The sequence below is a fragment of the Ammospiza caudacuta genome, chromosome 9 (assembly GCF_027887145.1).
Source record: "Ammospiza caudacuta isolate bAmmCau1 chromosome 9, bAmmCau1.pri, whole genome shotgun sequence".
Classification (NCBI taxonomy): Eukaryota; Metazoa; Chordata; class Aves; order Passeriformes; family Passerellidae; genus Ammospiza; species Ammospiza caudacuta.
This window is the reverse complement of record NC_080601.1, coordinates 20,696,375-20,717,557: the sequence shown is the minus strand read 5'-3', so window position 1 is coordinate 20,717,557 and position 21,183 is coordinate 20,696,375. Positions and strand designations below refer to the sequence as shown.

General features: G+C 42.4%; 2 protein-coding genes across 9 annotated transcripts in view; one reads left to right on the top strand and one right to left on the bottom strand.

Annotated features, from left to right (window-relative positions):
* Positions 1 to 1,094: 1,094 nt before the first annotated feature.
* Positions 1,095 to 5,292, bottom strand: LOC131561522 (beta-microseminoprotein-like). Its single transcript, XM_058810840.1, has 4 exons — positions 5,173 to 5,292; positions 2,739 to 2,838; positions 2,324 to 2,426; positions 1,095 to 1,465 (listed from the first exon to the last, which is right to left on the bottom strand). The coding sequence occupies exons 1-4, from the start codon at positions 5,173 to 5,175 to the stop codon at positions 1,336 to 1,338; spliced, it is 336 nt and encodes a 111-aa protein (XP_058666823.1). The 5' UTR covers positions 5,176 to 5,292; the 3' UTR covers positions 1,095 to 1,335.
* Positions 5,293 to 11,728: 6,436 nt separating this feature from the next.
* Positions 11,729 to 21,183, top strand: part of LOC131561453 (WASH complex subunit 2-like) — a 35,081-nt gene continuing 25,626 nt past the window's right edge. For 4 of the 8 annotated variants that reach the window (XM_058810756.1, XM_058810755.1, XM_058810758.1 and 1 more), the window contains exons 1-12: positions 11,748 to 11,892; positions 11,967 to 12,071; positions 12,447 to 12,611; positions 14,106 to 14,171; positions 14,859 to 15,032; positions 15,680 to 15,773; positions 16,154 to 16,212; positions 16,984 to 17,031; positions 18,315 to 18,419; positions 18,935 to 19,022; positions 20,199 to 20,267; positions 20,632 to 20,744. In XM_058810756.1, coding sequence (XP_058666739.1) covers positions 11,967 to 12,071; positions 12,447 to 12,611; positions 14,106 to 14,171; positions 14,859 to 15,032; positions 15,680 to 15,773; positions 16,154 to 16,212; positions 16,984 to 17,031; positions 18,315 to 18,419; positions 18,935 to 19,022; positions 20,199 to 20,267; positions 20,632 to 20,744 — 1,086 coding nt within the window. In that variant the 5' untranslated portion in view covers positions 11,748 to 11,892. Of the gene's footprint in view, positions 11,893 to 11,966; positions 12,072 to 12,446; positions 12,612 to 14,105; positions 14,172 to 14,858; positions 15,033 to 15,679; positions 15,774 to 16,153; positions 16,213 to 16,983; positions 17,032 to 18,314; positions 18,420 to 18,934; positions 19,023 to 20,198; positions 20,268 to 20,631; positions 20,745 to 21,183 lie in introns of all 8 variants that reach the window. The other 4 variants (XM_058810753.1, XM_058810754.1, XM_058810752.1 and 1 more) reach the window with 4 other exon arrangements.

Here is a 21,183-nt window from a genome sequence, read left to right as displayed (position 1 = left end):
CTTTAAAAAAAGTTCATAAGCAAATCACCAAAGCCAGACAAAATACACCCCATTAAACCTTTCTGATTCTAATAAATGCTCACAGAGACAGATTGTCTTGTGATTGATTGTCTTGTGAAGGAAATACCCCTGCTGGATAAATGTAGATTGACTCTTGATTTGGGGCCAAATGAGGATCCCTGCACTAAGAATGCTCTCCTGTGTGTAACCTCATACTATTACAAGACAGCAGATTTGTTGTGATCACGGAACTTCACTAAACAATCCACTTGTTTTGGAAGGTGTGTTTCTTATTAAACCATGGAACAGTTAACTACAGACTGTTGTGGCTTTTTAATATCCAATTCTGAAGTGGAGGCCTCCATGTAGAGGCAGCATTTAACAGGGCGTTGCTGTCTGGTCCCATATATGTGGGCAGATTTAGGACCCTAGGGATTTTACCAGGTGCGAGATCTGATTTCCAAGCCCTGCTTTGAAGCTGAGCTTCAGTCCCCTGTGAATGTGGGGAATTGCTGTACTGAAGAGACAGAAGGCATCTGCATTGTCAGTAGCTCCACCTCTGCTGCCATGAGGAAGCACATCTCCACAGGCTGATCCAGATCCCTTTCTCAAAGTGGACAAGAACCACTAAAGCAGCACAGTGTGTGCAGACATTCAGGATCAGGGCTTGGCAGAGGACAAATCAGAGTACCAGAGTTTAAAGCTTAGCATTGCTTTAAACCACAGGCCTGGTCACAGTGGGCAATGCACATGAGCAGTCACTGCCAGTGATGGGGGATGATGATGAAAACAAGGGAAAAATGGGAGAAAGGGGATGATGATCTCTCATCCTCACTGACTTTTCTGAGGTGTTAACAGCACAGGCCTTACCAAGAGTCTGTGCACACTGAAGAGGAGCCATGGTAGAGCATGTCCCAAATAGTGCATCACTTCCAAATGATAATGGATTTTGACACCTGGCTAAAAGAGAACCTGGAAAGCCTGACAGTGGCTTGTGCCAGGGTGATGGTGCCCACGATGTCAGAGTAGAGAGCCAAATGCATTTCTTTGTCCAAGAAGGTGGCGTTTCCCCATGTCGCTGCAAAAACTTAACATCAATATGAATCATTTATGGATGTTTCATCTCAGTTTATTGTAGCCAATAAATGGAATCAGGACAGAAATGAGGTACTCTCTCTGATTATGCATTTTGTAAGCTTAATTGCAACACTTAGGAGGCAGCTACTGAAGTGCTCTCTTTTATGAGATTTTGCCATATCATCGTGCTTCTCTGTGATGGCTAACACCTGTAGGAAGCAGAGGAATTCCACAATGCAGATAGGTTTGGAGCAGGGGTTAGCCCACACGAGAATAGACAAAACATGTCTTAGAGGGGTCGTTCTTCTGCACCACATCATAGTCACAGCGCTTCTTGTTGAAGACAACTTTACATTTCTTTTTGTCGTAAGCAACAGGAGTGTGGAAGCTGTCAGAGGCAAAGAGAAAGCAAATGTTAGCTTTTGAGCAGTAAAAGATTCAATACTTCAGTCATTATAGCTTGAACTGCTGCTCAGTGAGACAGGTCAAACCGTGCCTAAGGGCAGCTGAGCTTGCTGGGCACCACACAGCTGCAGCTTCCAGAGCTTCAAATGATGCCCTGTGCACTGCACTGTGAAGATGTTCCAGGATGTTCAGAACTAGCAAAGGCACTTATAGCACAGCACTCTGCAGTGACATAAGCATGGGCTTGGCAACCTTTCTCTTTTTTCCTTTAATTTTTCATTACTTATACTTTGCATAGGATGTGGTGGCTGCTCCCTGATAGACTGCTCCCTCTGAATAAAGAGAAAGATTATCATTGAGGTATGTTGGGCTTTTGAGAAAGCAGGAGAAGGAAAGGACAAGGCTGGAGAAATACTTCAGAGCAGAGCCTTGTCATTCTACGTTCAGCATATTCACTGGAGAAAAGCACTTCAGGAAAGGGATTCAGATCACCAGAAGCTCTTTAGGGAAACTTCACTTAAATCACCTGCCCTCGCTTCCTGAGATAATGAAAGACAGCTGTAGTGAAAGAGAGGTTCACAAGTTCCTTAAAAATTAAAGGCAATCACCAACTGGATGTGCCTGGAAGGGCTTGTGTCCACTCCCAGTCAGCAGAAAATGAGGAAAGGCAAACACAGCTAAGCATACAAGCAATCGACAGCTGTATGTGGCACTCACAAGCTCTGTGACATGGGTGAGAAAAAGCTCTCTTGTACCCTTACAAACCCCTTTATCCCCAGCAATGGAAAGCTGTGGTCATCCTACATACAGGCAATGATGGTACCAAGAATTTCAAACTTACAGGGAACAACATTCCATTCCATCTTCGCCACAGCTGCATGCGTAGCAATCTTCTGTCCTCTCAATGAATCCAAAGGGATACAGTTTTCCATTAATCACACAGCCTGCATAAGACAGCAGCAAAATAGAACAGGTTCTTAAAGCCTTCACATAAAGGAGATGTCAACTCCTGAATGGGCTCCATGTGCTGGAATAGCAGTGGCAACCTACCACCAGTGTTAATATTGCTGCAACCATACACAGCCCAGGGGAAGACTTTATTTTCCCCCAACTTTTAGCAACTTGCTGATGGATACCCCTATTTCTGTTTTTGCACTGTCTTTCCCCTCCCTTGTATTTTGTGCCCTTCCTGGCAGTTCCACAGAGAGCCAAGTTACCACAGAGCAATCAGGTCAGAAGATCTTCCTTGTTCTTACCGTCTTTGGCCTCCCCTGGCTTGTGAATTTTACTCCAGCAGTGTGCATCACCCAGGGTCACTAGGATGCCCATTGCAACAAGGAAAGCCAGAAAGCTCTTCTGTAAAAGAACACAGTCTCATGCCATGCATTTTAATCCTCATTGATTTGCTCTCTTTTTAAAAAGCTGTCACTGAACCTGAATCAAAATTAGAAATATCCTTATGTGTATATGAAAATAGTGGAAAAGTACACTCCAGATATTTCCCTGCATTTTTCATTTAGGTGGGAAGATACAAAACGGCATGATATTACCGTGTCAGCAGCATCACTCCCTGCCAAAATACAGTCTCTCAAACTCACAGAAAACTTCAGTGGTATTATAAACTTGAGAGCCCTGCCAAGCTCTTGACAGTGCTTTATTTATTGCTTTTGAGTCAGCTTTGGCTCTTTCTCTAGCAAATCTTTGTTGAGCATCCCATTACTTCACTTCTGGGTACAGCAATTGCTTCACATTTTGCAATGGAGAGGAGATCTCAGATCGAAATCTATTCCAGTAGGTTTTTTGGCACAGGTGGCTGGTCAGGAAAGACAGAGATAAATGTATGTCTTTGGGCAAAATTTGAGTGCTGAACATTGTACGTAGCATCACCTGAGCCATCTTGTCAAACCATGCAGACACAGTTGGGACTTGACACAGGACACACCTCCTTTTCTCTCGCAGGGGCAACAGCATCTAAAGATTTCAGCTACATCCCCTGGGACCTGCTGAACATCCAGAACTTCTTTAGAAAAGGTCTGCATGTCTTTGTAATGATTGTTTTACTGAAACAGAGGGACTAGAGAAGCAGGAGAGAGCACAAATTTATTTTGATGAGTTGCTCCAGCTGAATAATGTAAAGGAAAAGTTTCAGAATAGCCAGAGACTGAGAAGAGATGCAGGATGTTATTAAAATTTTTCTTGATAGCATTTGCAGACTAACAGGAAAGGATTTGAAATGAGTAGAGCTTTCCAAGTTGCTGTTCTGAACTTTGGAAGATATTGCTGAGACTGTTGCTGCTTGAAACAGGGTTTAAAGTAGCACTGAGAGGCTTGGCTTACTTGAATCACAATGCCGTAAGACATTGAAAGTTTCTGAGCCTCAGGGAGGAGGTGAGCCAATGAGAAACTCCTCTGTCTGCTGTGGAAATACTTGATATTTTAATCCTTGATTTCCTCCTTTATTATGGGACAGACATTTAAGGTATAGTGGAAGCAAGGAAGAGGAGGGTTTATGGAGTGGTCTGGGAAGGGGGAAATGCTTCATTTTCATTGTGGTTCTGTGATGTGGAGTTCCTGATGCTTTAGGCTAGAACAGAGACAGATGTCATGCTGAGCACCACAGCCAGAATGAAAGAAGATAAAGGAAAAGACTGAAACTCCTAAAGTGTGCTATTCCATGGTGCCTGAGTTAGGTGTTTGCAAGAACACAGATATTCCATGCCATGTCACTCCTGTCTTTATAAAAAATACAAAAAATTCCTCATCCTTATGATAATATTTTATCTTTTTTCCCTCTAGCATTTTCCTTATGCTACACCCAGAACTGCCAGTCACATGAGCTCAGACATGCTCATCTCTCTAAAGATCAAAATATAAGACCTTCCACTGAAACTAAAGACAAACATAAGGGGAAGTCTCTGGTGTTCAATCAGGTTTCTGAATGTGCTTTATGCTGCAACAAGCAAGTGATTTGTCAGCTAAGTTACAGAAACTTGGCAATAAAGCTTAAACACAGAAAGAAGCAAATGGAAATTTCTCCCCTCTTATGAATCAACATATATTACAGGCACTGCTGCCTCCTCTGTAGAACCTATGCCATTGCTGAGATGCTCATCAAAGGCACTTCTTGATGTCTGTGCCTTTGGGATTATGTGAGCACAAATCACAGGAGAACCAGGCCATAGGACTTTGTTGGTCTATTTATCATTACCTAACTGTTGATTTAGATTCTGCAAATACATTTGGAGGCTCGAAGAGTTAGAAGAGGACACAATTTGAGGGATCAAAATGAAGAACAGAAAAAATACACAGACAATATATACACACTTTTTTTCTTTGCAAAACAACAATATTTTAGACTGTGCTTCACATTTATAAGTTTTAAAAGCATAGTCCTGAATGTTTGCAAAACTCTGAATATTTTCACAAACATTTCTGAGGAAAGGATAACAGCAAGGAAAGACTGTACAGCTTCTTGCAAAGAATTCCAATGCAAAGAGCAAAATTCACAGTAATCTTCCAAGAGGTGTCTTCCTGTCTTTGCATCTTACAGGTTTGAAATACAGTGTAGCCACATTTCAAATGGGTAACTAGATGGTTCTCTTAAATGCTCTCCTTTTGCAGTTTTAAATCAAATACCTATCTGTATCCCCATTACAAAATCACTCAAACCAATCTAAACCTTGGACTTACCATTGTGGAATGCTTGGCTTCCAACGAGCTCTAGGTTTCCTGAGAAAGCTGAAGTTCTTTATGTGGAATCAGAGAGCAAATACTTTATGCTGCCTGTATGTTGTGCAATTCAAGTCTAGGTGGAGGGGAAAAAGCCTGCTCCATGCAAATGCAGGTATTTTGTAACATCCAAATAAATCTCTGAAATTTTTCCAGCTGGCAATGGGAAAATGTTTGGTTTTGTAGAGCACCGACCTGGGTAAATTGCTGACTCCAGGACTTTGAATTCCTCGGAAGAATTATGATTAGGAAAAATGCCTTTCTGATGGGAAACAAATATTGATAGCTAAGCTGTAGACAGCATTATCCAGCCAGGTGATTTTTAGGTGGGGCAGAAATGCATGCCAAATCCTGCCTGCCATCAGAGGGCTGGAACATACTGAGTGGTGCATTTGGTGTTAATAGCAGATGGAGCTTCTGCCAGATCTTTGCATTCTCACTGTCAGTGCTGGGGTGTGCGCTGAAAGATAACAAAGGTGCTTGGCCTCTACCAGGATCAAAACCTCTGAACACTGAGACCTTAGCTGATCCCATTACAAAATCTCTTTCTTCTCCACCATAATGAAAAATTCCTCTCAAATCAAAACCCTGCTGTTATTCCCGTGGAACTCTTCTGGCTTTGACCTGAATAATTACAGTAGAGTGTTAGATCACTTTTGAATGTGCACTTTCCCAAGAAGTGATAAACTTCGGAGTGCTAATCAAGTACTCTGCTTTCTCTTGTTCCTACAACCTCTTTTCAGAAAGAACTATCCACCTGTGGCCCTACCTACATTTAAAATACTTCATTACAGATGCTACCAAGCAACTTGAAACTCATTCCTGTGGGAGACTTATCAGCTACAGTCTAGCCTATGGTTATTAAGTTTAGAGACTGAAAAAATAAGGTGAATCATTTGGGACTTTATTTTTTTAGAGTAAATTAAATAGAGAGTTATATGCTTTTCAGATGGCAAGAAAAATTGTCATTTTTTCCTGTGCACTATATATTGCTGCATACTAATAATAACTAATTTGACCCAAAGAATTCAGCAGGAGCAAAAGAAATTAAAATACAACACAACCGAATTCCTGGAGCTCCCTGGAGGAAATGCTAAATCTGAAGTCTGTGCAGGTTTGATAATTCTTTAGTAAGATGAAAAGTTCCTAAGCATTCAATTGTCCAACTAAACACCTGACTTTTGGTTTTTTTCTGATATAATCACGACATTTTAAAATTTCAATTTAATGATAGTCATGTTTTCATTGGAAAATTGAATAAATATCCTTTCTCATCCTTTGATTCTGGCATGGTAGATAACAGTACTTTGTCATCCAGCTCTTCATCTTGTCCATGTTTAGAGTGCGTTGAGTCAGCTTAAAACCTTTCTCAGCTGAGTACAGCAGTTTTCATCTTTAGTCCTGTAGCACAAATTTATTTTTATTCATGCCAGCCATTTCTGCACAGTCTCCAACCTGACAGTATCTCATTTCAAATCTGAATATAAAACAAGGTGTAAAAGCATGTAAGTGTTGTAGGAACAACCTCAGATAGTATGAAGGACATAATACCATTCCTGTATATGTGTCCAGGCTCTTCATCAGCTGTCTTAAACTGAACCATATTGTTCTAGATAGCAGACACTTGCTTTCCATCCCTAAATTCTTCTCAGGGGCACTGTAGTTAATACAAATTTTATGCTTTACAGAGTTTTTTAAAAATCCTATTTCTCCCAAATGAAAAAAAAACCACAAAAAACTACCTAAAGCACGAACTAAGAAAGCACAGTTTATTTCATCATTAGGATGACCATACTTATTTATTATTTGGCACATTAAATATTATTTGCAAACTCTATCCGTGATGATTGTGTATCTCTTGATATAAAGCTTTCATACACATGTAGAGAAATCATGGGTGATGTGCACCATCCTATGTCTTGTACCGCTGTGAAGCCATTCCCATCCTTTCACTTGCTGTGTGCAGGCTTTGCTACCCCCAGGTCACCCTGGGCTGAACAGGAAATTTGGTGCCAGTTCTTTTGTGGCTTTTTGATAGAGACCTCAAAGCAAGACTGGTTTTGCTTTCAAGGTGTTTGTTAGGCACAACACCTTATTCTTCTGCCAATGATTTCTTGCCAAAGATGCTGGGGCCCGGCCAGCTGTGCTGCGGGCTGTCTGCTGTAGGCTGACACTTCTGGGTGCCTTTCAACCTCCTGCCTGAGCATACACAGATGTTGCTTTAAAAGAATTTAGTCCCTTCCTAAAGTCTTAGATCTGTCTACATCTCCAGTGGATTCCTCTTTTCAATACAATTTTTTTTCCAGGATAATTGCTTCCATAGCACTGCACTAATTTTGCCAGAGCATGCAGAGTTCTTAACAGAGAATTAAAGGAAAAATGAGGAGGGCAGTGACAGGACAAGGGTTTATCATTCTAAAGTGAAAGAGGTCATGTTTAGAACTGTTATTGTGAAGAAGTTCTTTACTGTAAGTGTGGTCAGACAGCGGCACAGGTTGCCTAGAGAACTTGTGGATGCCCCATCCCTGGTAGTGTTTAAGGCCTGGCTGGATGGAGCTTTGAACAGCCTGGCCTAGTGGAAGGTGTCCCTGCCAAAGGCCAGAGGTTGGAACTAGAGGATCTTTAAGGTGCCTTTCAACTCAAACCATTCTATGATTTGGTGTTCTTATTTTCCATCAAAAGAGCTGGTGTCCCTGTGGTAAGTTAATACTCAGTGAGAGAATAAGTTTTTTGCAAAGTTCACTCCTGATTCTATGGAACTTACATACATCATGCAGATAAATATTTGCACATTAAGTCATGCACATAACTAAACCTCCAATATGTTGGAAACACAATCTTTAGTTTAAATAGGTTTGAACCTACTTGAAGAAAGCTGGAAAACTCCCATTAATTTCTGCAGCCTTCAAACTAGATCTTAGGGCTTGGGTCAAGCAAAGCACTAATGTATATCCTTAGTTTGAGCCCTCTGGATAGTTCCATTGTTTGCAGTGGAGCCACTCTTTGCTCTCAAGCACATACTTGGTGCAAGGCTTTCCTGGGTCTAACCTGGAACAGAAGTTCACAGCCATCCTGGTTCTATCTTCTTTATCAACTATGATACCTCAATTAGTATGAGAAGCTTCATTTCTTGATTTGTTTGCAAAAGTGGGAAGGTAGCACTGCTTCATCAGTCCTATGAGTTTCAAGCTTTACAAAAGACTAAAGTAGAAAACCATGGGACTGTGATTCAGAACTTTTTTTTTATTTCTTCATTCTGACGCTGAGTTGATACATGATTTTTGGTGACTCCTTTAACTGTCAGAGATTTCAAGTTTCAGAGCTTATGACGTGGAGGAATTCAGAAACCAGAGACAGCACAGAAGTCAAGTTTCCCTATTCCTGACAAAGTAGGTATTCCTACACCTCACCAAGGATCTCCAGAGTAATAATGCCTGTTCTCCAAGCCCATGATTTTATCACCAGACATGAACTTTCCAGATCAAAGAAGGATCAAACCGCGAATCAATGAAGCCGTGTGTCCAAGTCCAGGTTCATTTATAGGGTTAGCTGTTGTGCTGTTTACTGCTTGCACAGCTTATTGCAGTAAATAACTTGAATCAATATAGCAAGATCTTTTTAGGTGACATGGGTAATCATAGTTGCTTATTTCTTGGGCATTATAATTACTTATTTATAGGAAAACTGATTCTGAATTCCCTGAAATGAATAAATACAGTAATAGGCAAGCAGTGTGTTCTGTCATTGCATTAACCAGCAATGAACACCAGGCAGAGGGGGAAGTTCCTCTGGAGATTTCAGACTCCTCTGCTGGTCCAGCGACAGCACATGTACTTCTAGCTATAGATACTCCTTTCTACACTGTGCACCAGAGTCTGAGGCATCTTCAAGCCCTGACATTGCTTGTCGCCCCCAAGACTTTTTGCAGCCTGCAGATAATGCAGGTGCTGGGACTATCTCTTGGAGAATGAGGAATTCTGAAAATTTCAGAGCTAAACAACCACATCTCTCTGCCTCTATACCAAGACATACAGCACTACTGAGCAAGAGAGCAAGGAGTGTCCAGGGAAATGAAGAACAACGCACAAATTGTGTTGGTTTTCCATGGAATGCAGAAGCTTAGCTTTTAATTGTAATTTGACCTTTTTTATGTTTGCATCCTGTTCTAAGGTTATAAAAACATGTTTACTTTCTGTTAGCTATTGGGAAAGCTCATGGTGGTATTCTCTTTACCTTGTAAATGTTTGTGAATAAGGCATGGCTTCATGGGTGTCAGAGACCTCAGCCCTGTACAGTCTTACATGTTCTGGTTCTTAATCTGCAGATTAGTCCCTGATGACATATGTGAATTTTGATAGCTTTATGTCACATAATCATTTAGAGAGTTCTGAGGGGATCAGCAAGATCTCCTCAGTGATTTTTCTTGCTGCTTGTCTCTAATATATGGAACCTGTCTACATTTCTCTCTAAAAGGAATTTTAGGATGAAATGCTTTTTGTAACCCTGTCTGAAATGTTTAGGACAGGACTCCTAGAAAGCAGATTTTTGTTGTGCTATTCATAGTCCTCTTGGCTCAGAGACTGGTGTATCATAAATAAACAGCTTCCTCTAGGAACCACTCAGGTTCTATGTAGCTGCCATGCTGGGTTTTTTATGGAAACTGATCTGCAAGACCCCCAGACCTGAAGCTGCCCAATGCTAAGACCCAACATTTTGCAGCATCAGTGCACAAAGAGCACAGAGATATCATGTTTAATAATGCACAAATTTCTGTGAAATTATCAACTGTTGCATTATCAGCAAAGGGAATTCACATGCTAGTGAATATGGAAAGTAACCAAAGGCAAGCTTTTCTGGCTGATGGAATGTTGTGGAGGAAGGAACTACAGCAAAATACTAAAAGGCTTTAAGAATAATTTTATATTTATGTTTATATTTCTGTGAAACTAGGCTAGGCTAGTATTTTTCTACTTGTCCTTTGTTAGTTCCTGTTTTATTATCAGTATATTAAAATTTAAATTCTTTAAATTCTACTAGGTTTGAAGATTTGAGCTAGTTCAGTAATGGTGTCTTGTCCCAGAATCACAGAAAAATAGAGTTGAAAGGAGTATTATGATACTTTGCTTTTAGAAGTTTCTGTATCCCTTACCTAGCAATGTATTTCCAGTATTTGAATGTAGCCATTAGATCAATATATAAGAACTTGGAGATCTTGCGTGTTTTTTCTTATTTGAGAATCCAAGTAAGATCAATCAGTGCCCTGGCTCCTCATGAGTGGTATCGATGTAGTCAAGTTCAAGAAATAAATAAACTCCATGTGCAAATATAAAGGTCTGATTATGCCAATGGATTATTTAGTCACCACCTGGAAGAACAGGTCATTTTATTGTCATTTCCTTTCTTGTGATTTCACTTGTAATAAAGATCATATGAAATACAGTGGTATGACAAGGCTTTTTAATCAATTGGAAAAAAAATAGCAAGAAAAGGGGAAGCTAGTGGCGGGTGTTTAACCTCAAAAGGCCTAGGGAGAATTGATTACCGGTTGGGGGATTGGCACTGTGTATTTGTTCGTGTTAGTGTGTTTTCTTCTAGCAGATCCTGGAATTCGGCACGGGTTTACTAAGGCTCACAGTTTTAAAACTAAGGAGATTTTACTTGGCTCATGGTAAGCCTTTCACTTAGTTCAGTGAGAAAAATAGGAGGAAAGGGTTCCTTTTCACTGGTAAGCCTGGGCACCAGGTGGGGCCGGTGCAGCGCTCCAGCGGGGAATGCTGTGCGCACACCCTGCTCCGGCTCGGCTGCGCAGGGCGGCCAAGCTCGTGTCCCGTACAGGGCACGTCCCTTACAGGGCACCTCCTGTCCCCTACAGGGCACCTCCTGTCCTGTACAGGGCACGTCCCTTACAGGGCTCCTCCTGTCCCCTACAGGGCACCTCCTGTCCTGTACAGGGCACGTCCCTTACAGGGCACCTCCTGTCCCCTACAGGGCACCTCCTGTCCTGTACAGGGCACGTCCCTTACAGGGCTCCTCCTGTCCTGTACAGGGCACGTCCCTTACAGGGCTCCTCCTGTCCCCTACAGGGCACCTCCTGTCCTGTACAGGGCACGTCCCTTACAGGGCTCCTCCTGTCCTGTACAGGGTACGTCCCTTACAGGGCACCTCCTGTCCCGTACAGGTCATGTCCCTTACAGGGTACCTCCTGTCCCGTCTCTCCGTGATGGGGGTCAGAGCCTGGACAGAGCTTCGGCGGCCGGACCCGCACCCGCCGCGGGATTCCCGCGGAGAGGGTAGCAGGGGACGGGACGGGAGGGGAGGGGAGGGGATGGGGTGGGACGGAACGGAACGGAACGGGACGCGACACGCCGGGACGGGAGGCGGTGTGATGGGAGGGGACAGGACGGGAGGCGGTGGCGCCGCCCAACGGTCCGCGCGAGCCGCCTGGCGCCCCCTGTCGGCGCTGCGGGGCGCACGGGCGGGGCGGGTCACGTGACGGCGCTCAGCTGACCGCGCGCAGCGGCGGCGCCGGCCCAGGGTGAGCGGCGGGACCGGGCCGGGGTGAGCGGCGGGACCGGACCGGGCCGGGCCGGGCCGGGCCGGGCCGGGAGCGGCACCGGAGGGACCGGCCCAGGGTGAGCGGCGAGACCGGGCCGGGAGCGGCACCGGCGGGACCGGCCCAGGGTGAGCGGCGGGGCCGGGCCGGGCCGGGCGCGGCACCGGCGGCGGCCCCGCTGCTCACCGTCCTTCTCCCGCAGATGAACGGGGACGTGGCGGAGCCGGCGCCGGTGTGGGAGCGGCCCTGGTCGCTGGACGAGATCCGCAAGAGCAGCCAGAGCTGGTCCTTGGCCTCGGACGCCGGGGTGAGCGGTGCGGCCGGGAGCGGGCCTGACCCGGCACCGGAGGGGTGCGGGGCCGCGGCCTCCCCGGGCTCGGGGCCGGGGGTCGGGAGACGGGCCTGCCGCGGGAAGAGCGCAGCCCCCGGGCCCGGCCGCTCTCTCGGTGCTTTAACCCTGCGGTCCGGGCAGGAACACTGAAGTGAGGGCTTGGCTCGAACGGAGATGCGGAACGAAGTGGCTGAGACTTGTCCTGTGTGTGCGTGGGAGCGGTTCAGTGTAACGTGCGCGTGTTTTGGTCCTGAGCTGAAGTGCGTGATCAGTTCTGCCTGTCTCACAAACGGTGCCAAAAGGAAAAAGAGTTGGATGCTGACTATTGCTTTCCTTTGTTGTTGCCAACAGCTTCTGCATTTTCTACAAGAATTCTCACAGCAAACCATTTCCAGGACACACGAAATCAAAAAACAGGTGGACGGCTTGATCAGTGAAACAAAAGCTACCGACTGCCGCCTTCATAATGTTTTCAATGACTTTCTTATGTTGTCCAACACACAGTTCATAGAGAATGTGAGTGTGCTCTACTACAACATTAAACTTGTACTTCAAACATTGTCATTGTCTATTAATGTAGGAGTGATTTAGCTTTCTGGCAAGTCTGATGCTGATTTAGGGATGAAATTACTTTTAATTGTATTTTGTTAAAAGATATCCTAATTCCCTTGTGAGTGATGCACTATCCAATACTGGCAGGCTCCCTTTGCCTTTTCAGCGATACCTTCCTTCCTTGCTGATACGTAACCAGGAGATAAGAGTTTTGGTTTTAGAACTATGAATGAGTTGGGAATGCTGGGATTTCTTGGTTTATCTTCACAAGTTGCAGGAATGTAGCATTTGTCTGCCTTACTTATCTAAATATGAAGAATGTTATACAATGCTGTAAATTTGCTTAATGGTGTTATTTTACTGTAAAAGCATTTGGTATTAAAGGTGTTGGCCTGCAGGTAGTTGTCCCCTTCATGTGGTCTTGACAAGCATATTTTCTGGTTAATGTTGCCACTTTATAGATATCTCTGTTTTGAAAGATAAAGCTGGACTCGAAAGCCTGTTGCAGAATTGTATCACTAGATGTGTCTAATTAAGGTGGAGAGCTTTAATAGTATTTCAGATTTTGGAGGGTTTTTAGCACTGTGAGTTTTATCAAGTGTTTTGTTTTGATCAGCATTATTTCGGGCCACAGGTGTCTCATCATGGCATTATTATTATTGGAAAGGTGGTGGCAGAGGAAAAGATGGAAAGAAAACTGGATTTATATTCTGGGGGTTTTTGCTGCTAGTGGGTTTTGTCAGTGCTGCAGTGTCTTTTCTGACCTAGCTTGGCTGTTCAGCATAATGATTCTGGTGAGAACAGTTTGTACCAAATGTTTTAAATCTCATGTGCTTACAGCTGTTTGTTCCCAAATTAAGGTGCACAGAAATAGGTCTTCATTTCTGATTTTCATTTTAGTTAGTAAGAGATCTGTCTCTTCCCAAGGGATAACTGCACCTGTCTTTCAGATTTGGATTTAGGTTTGCAGGTTTCATGGAGATCTTTTATTCCCCTTTTTCTCCTTGTTCCTATAAAAGATTGCTGGATGTGAGGGATCATCGGAATAAACTGAAGGTTGAGGGTTGTTGTGAACCCTTTCTGTGAGTATGGGAGGAAAAGCTACTAAATAACAGAAAACCAAAGTAGACAGCCTCTAAGTAAACTACAGGTTTCACTCTGAAGGTGTCTAGAGCAGTTTTACATTGGGAATGTTAAAACAGTGCATTTTTTATCATGTTCAGGTTAGTCTGTTAGCAGACTTGAATTACCTCAGTTGCATTGAGAGGCTGCCAATGGTACCTTCAGTACCAATGCATGAAGGTACTTGACATCATCCATGGCTTCCATTTTTAATGTGTAATGAACTAATGTGTAATTAATTACATATTAACAGTGCACTTTGTGGTGGTACCCCATGGTTTAGCCCCTGTAGTAGTACACTGTTCTTACAGGAATTAATTTTGCTTGACTTTTCAGAGAGTATATGATGAAGAAGTGGAAGAGCCTATTCCCAAAGCTGATGTTGGAGACAAAACTGAACAGGTAGTTAACTTCAGCTGCCTTGAGTGCTGGCAGTATGTTTGCAGCCATTGTCTACCTTCTCGTTTTCAAACTTGCTTTGCTTACATTTACAGCTTACAAACCAAACTCCTTCCTTTCTCCTTGAAGTCTTTCTGTTGGATAATGTATGTCACTCTGTCATAAAACTGACAGTGATATTGGAGGCTACTACAGTGTGTGATCATCTCTTAGGGCCTCCCCAAGCTCAGTACTGTATCCAGCAGATGAGACTTATGCATTGATTTTTAAGTGGTTATGCATATTTTTTCAGCAAGAAGGCCTTGGGCAACATTACTGGATTCACAGGTAGTAAATTGGGGAAGCAGAAGCTGACTGAAATAATTCCTAGGCATAAGTACTCAGAAAGCTATGTATGTATGTATATACATTGCAATCTAGATGTATTATCCCATAAATGTCCCCATAATAGCTTAGGAGCACAAGTAAAACAATACTGTGCTTGTGTGGATGTTTAGAACATCTCTGTTTCTGGAGTGATGAAAATGAATTAAGTCAAGCAAAAAAAAAAAATCTGATTGTCCTTCTAATGCACATAGTGAAAAAGCTTTCACTGTGCTGATTTGCAATTAACATTTTGAATGTGTGTTGTAGTAAGACTGAGTCTTAAGTGAAATGCAACGAGCATGCGTGTTTTTTCTGTTGCTAAAGGAAAAGACGCGGGAACAGAAGGAAGCTGATCTAATCCCTAAAATTCAAGAAGCAGTGAATTATGGGTTGCAGGTTCTGGACAGTGCATTTGAACAGCTAGACATCAAAGCAGGGAACTCTGACTCAGAAGAGGAAGAAAGTAATGAAAGAATGGAACTGATACTTGAGCCAAAGGTACAGGGACCCATTCTTGCTGGGTTTGTTTTGCTTTCTTGGACTTGCTCTTTGCTTCTGTCAGCTGTATTGCTACCTTAGTGTAAAACTGATGTTACCTAAACCAGTTGCCTAAAAAGAGGGTTTGATGACTGCATCTGAAGAAGTGCTCTCTGCTGAGCTACTCCTTTTGTAACCTGTCTGTCTTGCAGTTAGGTTAGCATTAAGGTATGGCATCCTAAAGGAAGTTAGTTTAATGGAGTGAACTTCAAAGGGGAAGCCTCAGTTCTGTATGGGAGTGGGATGTACAAATTTCATGCTTTTTAGGTACAAACCATATCTTATGGGTTGTTTTTACCATCCAAATAATTAAAAATCCAAGGTCTAGGTTTTGGGATAAGACCTGTAGATCTTTGCTAGGATATTCTTCTGTTACGTGGCATGCAAAAACCAAGTTGGGACTACACAAACAGAAGTAGCCACTGTTTGACGGTGTTGAGGGAAATAAACATCAGCTGGCCCACCCAGTCATATGTTGACTTGAAGCATAGGTTTGGTGGGGCTCTTAACAAGCTTGTATCTTCCTTGAGTTAAAACAAGGGATGTAAGGCTTCTGTTCTGAGGGCTGTTCAAAGATGTCAGAAAGACCTGATGTTGTCTCTTTCCAGGATCTCTATGTTGATAGACCTTTACCTTACTTGATTGGCTCTCAGCAGTTTATGGAACAGGATGATGTTGGCCTTGGGGATCTCTCTAGTGAAGGTATGTGCTGGCATGACCTTTTATTTCTATGCAAGTAATTAGGTCCTAATCCAAGATTTTTGACTGTTTTAAATCACTGCTTTGGTTATCCTGTGTACTGTTCTTGCGTGGTTAGATGCAGGCTGTAATTAGCTGGGGAAAAAAATGTTGATCATGTGTAACTACCACATTTCCAGTATACAAAGCAGTAATTTCTCAGTTACTTGTTCTTTGTGTATTAGAAATGCAAAGTATTAAAATTTCATCAGCTCTCAAAGTTCTTTCAAACCACTCTCTACCCACCTGAATTTTAGTTTTCTTCTCAGACTCTTTAGGTGGCTTAAATGGTGACTACATTGTTCTGTGTCTGATGTTAACTTTTTTGTTTCCATTTAAATTAGAAGGATCAGTAGATAGTGATCGTGGAAGTGTAATTGACAGTGAAGAGAAGGATGAGGAGGTAAGTGGCAAGTACCAGCTGCTTTGCACAAACATTCCTTGCATGTGAGGCCATTAACTACCTTGCTTTTTAAAGTTGGCTCTCAAGATTATATTGCACAACGTTTTTTCCCAGTGTTGGTTGGGATAAATATACTTTGTTATTGTTTTTATGCAGTGGTTTCCTCTGCAGCTTTCCAGAGGAACATTTATGTGGTATTGACTCTAGCCGTTACTAAAGTAGAATACTTCAAACTGAAGTGTTTTATTCCACTCTTATTTAATTTTGTGAAGCAAATCAGATTCTTCTAAAGAATTGCATTTATGGAGAACAGATCTGTTGTAATTTACAGTCACAAAGAATGGGATGGAGACTCTCAGGAGCAAGTTTAAAGCTTTAAGTAATGCACCTCCAGGCTTAACCTCATAAATCTGCTGCATTGATGTTTTGCCTGCTTTGGCTGGGATGTCTCTGCTTTGTAACTGTGCTATGGAAGCAATCCCTTTCTCCTGAGGTGTTTGCTTTTGGTGTCTTTGCTCACTTTAAGTGAAATCCCTTTTGAGTTACTTGGATGCAGTCACAATGGAGCCTGCTGTCCTTGCTGAATTAATGACTTTCTAGTGAGCTCCTGTCATAGGGGTGGTCAGCAGTGGGGGAACAATTTCTTGGTCAGATCATGGTGAGGAGATCTGCATGTCCAAACTTCAGCAAGCTCACAGTCTCTGACCTCTCTCCCTTAACCACTGGTTGAAGTCATGTGTGATACTTGTCTCTGGGTCTCTTATGTTACAGGAATCAGATGATGAATTTGGGAACCCTAGTGAAGATGACCAAAAGACGGTACGGTTAAACGCTCTGGAACATACCTGAAAGACTTCCCATTTGTGACACAGTGAGCATGAATGAAAGAGGAGATGAGAGCTCTAGACAGTTGATTATTAGCAACTTTGTGAGGCCTGATTTTTATAACTTTTTATGGGAAGGTCCTGGGCAGATAGCACCATGTTCTGAAAATGAGCCTGGGTTTGTCTTGGATATGCTTGCAAGCTGTCATTAGATACAGAGCCTATGTGGGATGGCATTGCTGGTATATGTTTTCCTCAGGAGTAAGTTGGGAGACATGAGAGTTCAAAGACTCTACCCCAGGAAAACTAGGCTTCTGTGGGTTCATTTGGTTTATAATTAAAAATCTAATCTTGCTGTTCAGGAGGCAAGGAACAATACAGTTTGAGTATTACATGGAATCAAAGATGTGAACACTATTAGATATTTAAACAGTATATCCATTTGGATAATGAATGAGAAGGGAAGAGAAATGTTGAGATGGAAAAATTACTAAAGCCTGACTTTAGTAATTGGTTTTATAAGAAGGAATCTTATCCATATTAAGATGTGCCACTGCAAAAGACTTTTAGGTGGAGATCCTCAATGTGTCGTGATTTATTGCCAGAAGAGCAATGATGCAAAAAGCAACCCTTATTTACTCTACTAATTAATAAAACAGTGTTGCAAAAACACTCAGGTGTTACTTTAAGCTCACCTTCATGGGGTAGCTTTGTATACCTGATGTATTTTTAGATGAGCAAGTATATTTGGGTTGTTGGTGGTTTAGTTCAATTCTGGGCACTTGCTTGTGCCAACCCCCAGCTCTTGTCCAGTTGACTTCATCTTTTTCACCCTCTTATTGATGTGACTAAAATCAGGATGTGAGCATGTAGTGTCTCTCATTCTGCTGTGCACCCTAAGGACACAGCAAGATGATACAACTTTTTACTAGTTGATCAAGGAACACTAAGGAATACTTAACTCAGTGTTCATGTGTTAAGACTAAATACCAGGCCTTTAGTTTGTGCATGGTAGTGGTACACACCATGTGAGGGAGGGAGCCTTTGTGTCCTCAGTTGCAGCATTCAGTAACACAGCGCAGGGTTGGGGTGTGCTAGAGAATGCAGCAACTGGCTTGGGGCTATAAGCTCTCCTTCCTTACCTTTCAAAAGCTGTGAGGTACTCCAAATTGGCTGTAAGTTCCCATCCTTTCTGTGAGTTTGATTTGAATATTTTATCTAAGCAGATGAAGTTTTGTGTTTGTTTTGTATGTGAACAGGATATTAATTGTTTTTTAGAGGATAGCCCAAATGAGTGATGAAGATGATGATGATGGCTGCGATCTCTTTGACTCTGAAAAGGAGGAGGATGAGGAAGGAGACTTAGATGAAAGCACAAAGCCTGTGAGTAGTTGCTGCTTTCCTGGAGTGGGAGATCTGACTTTTTATTAAAAAAATTTGTCCTTAGAGGGATTATAATGGTAGCTCTCAAGTACCTGGAATGGAATGACGTAGGAAGTGCCTCCAAAAATCCTGAGTAGTCTTTTAACATAATTGTTCAGGTGTTATGCCTTTAAACTCAGGGATTCTCACAGCTTAAGAAAGTATCAAAGCTGTCTTTCAAGAATATTAAGAAATGGATGATTGCATTTTTGTGAGGTGAAAGCCTTTTGTTTCTCCTGTTTACAAAGCAAGGTGACATTAACAACTATGTGTTCATCAGAACTAGAAATTCTGAGAAATTCTGATGCATGCCTAATCTCTGCTTTCTTAACAGAAAGCTGTATTGCTTCTTCTGAGGGCTTCAGACAAAGTCTAGACAAGATACTGTACAAGTGAGGCTATAGAATACAGTATTTATAATTGTAATTGCATCAAGTTGCTAACTGGATCTGCTGTTACTTGTCCCTGCTGCTCAGAAAAAGAAGAGGCCAACATCATTTGCAGATGAGCTGGCAGCTCGAATCAAAGGAGAAGTGCCAGTCAGGCAAGATGAAGAGTGTTCATGTGAGTTATCTCCCAAGTTTTGAAAAGTGTTTGTGCAGTAATGGGGGACTTGTGAAAGTGTGGCACAGGAGACTGTGGGTAATGAAACATGAAGTTACACAGGTCTATTATTTGAACATGTATTAGGTAAAAGCATGACAAGAGGAATTACAGACACTATTTTGTGCTCTGAGTAATTCTTTGCCCATAACTCAGAGGACTGAATTGGAATTCACAGTGGGAAACACATTGCTTTCAGGTGAGACAGGTCACTCTCAAAACACACAATATTGGAAATGTTTTCTTTCGAATCTGATTCTCCCTCTGCATGTTTGACCACGTGTGTGTTCTCCTGTTTCAAGTAAGTTTGTGGAAGCCACCGGTCACTGTGGTCTTTCAGTGAGCTTTACAATAGAAAACACCTCAAGCAGTAGATTGGTGTTTTCCTGTGGTATGAATTGTTTGTTTTCTTTGCTTAAATATAGTGTTTTGAGGAAGCTTTCCTTGCTGCTGTCAGTTTTGATATTTTAGACTAAATAATGCATTTAACTTTTGTGTTGCTTTCAAAGGCAGAGATGTCTCAAGTATTTAGTCTTGGAGCAAAGCAGCAGTGGAAAATAGCTCAGTGAAGTTGAGTTGTCAAGTGCTTGTGAGGCTGCTGCTGAACTGTAAAATTGGGAAGATGAACAGACAAGAGCTGTGTGTGTGTTCTTGCACTGTTCAAACAATCAAACTAGGTCTGTTGATATCAAGAATATAAAACCTAACAACCTGTTCAGTTACAGGAAAATCTTCCAGTCATTGAAGTAACTGTAAGGCCAGAGGAGCTAAAACTCTGGCTTTGCTTTTGGTACCTGAATGAAGACAATAATAAATCTGGAGCCTTTTGAGATGCCTGGAGGTTCTGCAAAGGTGCGGAACCTGTGCAAAGCTGTCTTGCTTTCTGACATCTCAGGCGACACTAGTGTGCATGTAGACAATTGTGTTGAACCCCCAGTGCCTAACAGAATTACTCTATTACAATTTTAAGTACTAGTTTTAGAAACTGTATTTCATAGAATTGATTCATCAGGCTGATTAATGTGGAAGCACAGAGGTCAGCTTGGTTTGCTATTTTTTAGGTTCTTTTTGCCAAAGATTGATCACAGACTGTAAGTAAAGGTGGACTGGTTTTTCATTCTAACTTTCTTCTTACAGCCCTGTCATCAGAGACCAAAACAAGGAAAACTCCAAAAGAGAAGAAGGAAGTTAGAGTTCCATCAGATGGTAGGACATCCTCCTCTCATGCTTTTGAATTTTGGGCTCGATTGTAAGATAACACTTAAGAAATCGTGGCTTTTGCTATAGAAGCTGGGTGGGATATCAGTGAGTATCCTTTAAGGTGAATGTGTAAACAAATCTAGGTGGGGCTGTGCATGTAAACAAGGCCGGAAGCACACTTGGTGAGAGTTCTTCCTTTATGTGGCCTTCTGCAGCAACCACACAACCCAGTCTGTCTTCAGCAGCTTCTCTCTGTGTCATGTTTATGAGAGCAGATGGAACCAAAGTAGTTTTTATTTTGGTTGTGTCTAATTTCCTTTCCTGAAACTTGATCAGTCTTACCAAAGTTCATGTCTCTTGTACTTTCTAGATGAAGATGATGACATCTTCAAGCCTCCTAAACTGACTGATGACGACTTCACACCGTTTGGTTCACGGGGTGGCCTCTTCAGTGGTGGAACAGGCCTCTTTGATGATGAAGAGGTGAGAATACTGCAGATATTAAGAAAAATAATCTGATAGTGCAAGGCAGTTTTGTGTCAGTGCAAATTTGAATGAAGCCATCACTGGTTACCTCTTGGTGACTTACTACTCAGACTACTTTCCTCATCTCTGTAGACCCAGGACAGCCAAGCAGATCTGTCTGTGATTGCTGCCTGCCTGCATACTCCTGGGCTTGGTGTCTGTTATGTGAAGTTAAACATCTCTGAAGGGTGACTTAGCTTCACTTTACTTGTGCGTTGGAGGAGGCTGTGCAAGACCAGCAGGCAGACACAGCGTGACAACAGGCAAATGATAACTTACCAGTGGCAATTGATCACTGACACCTCTGCCACACCCCTACTCTTTCTGAAGTATTTTGTCTTCTTTTTAGAGTTTTATACAAAGACCATGCATTTTGAGTCTCCAGGAAGTCAACCTC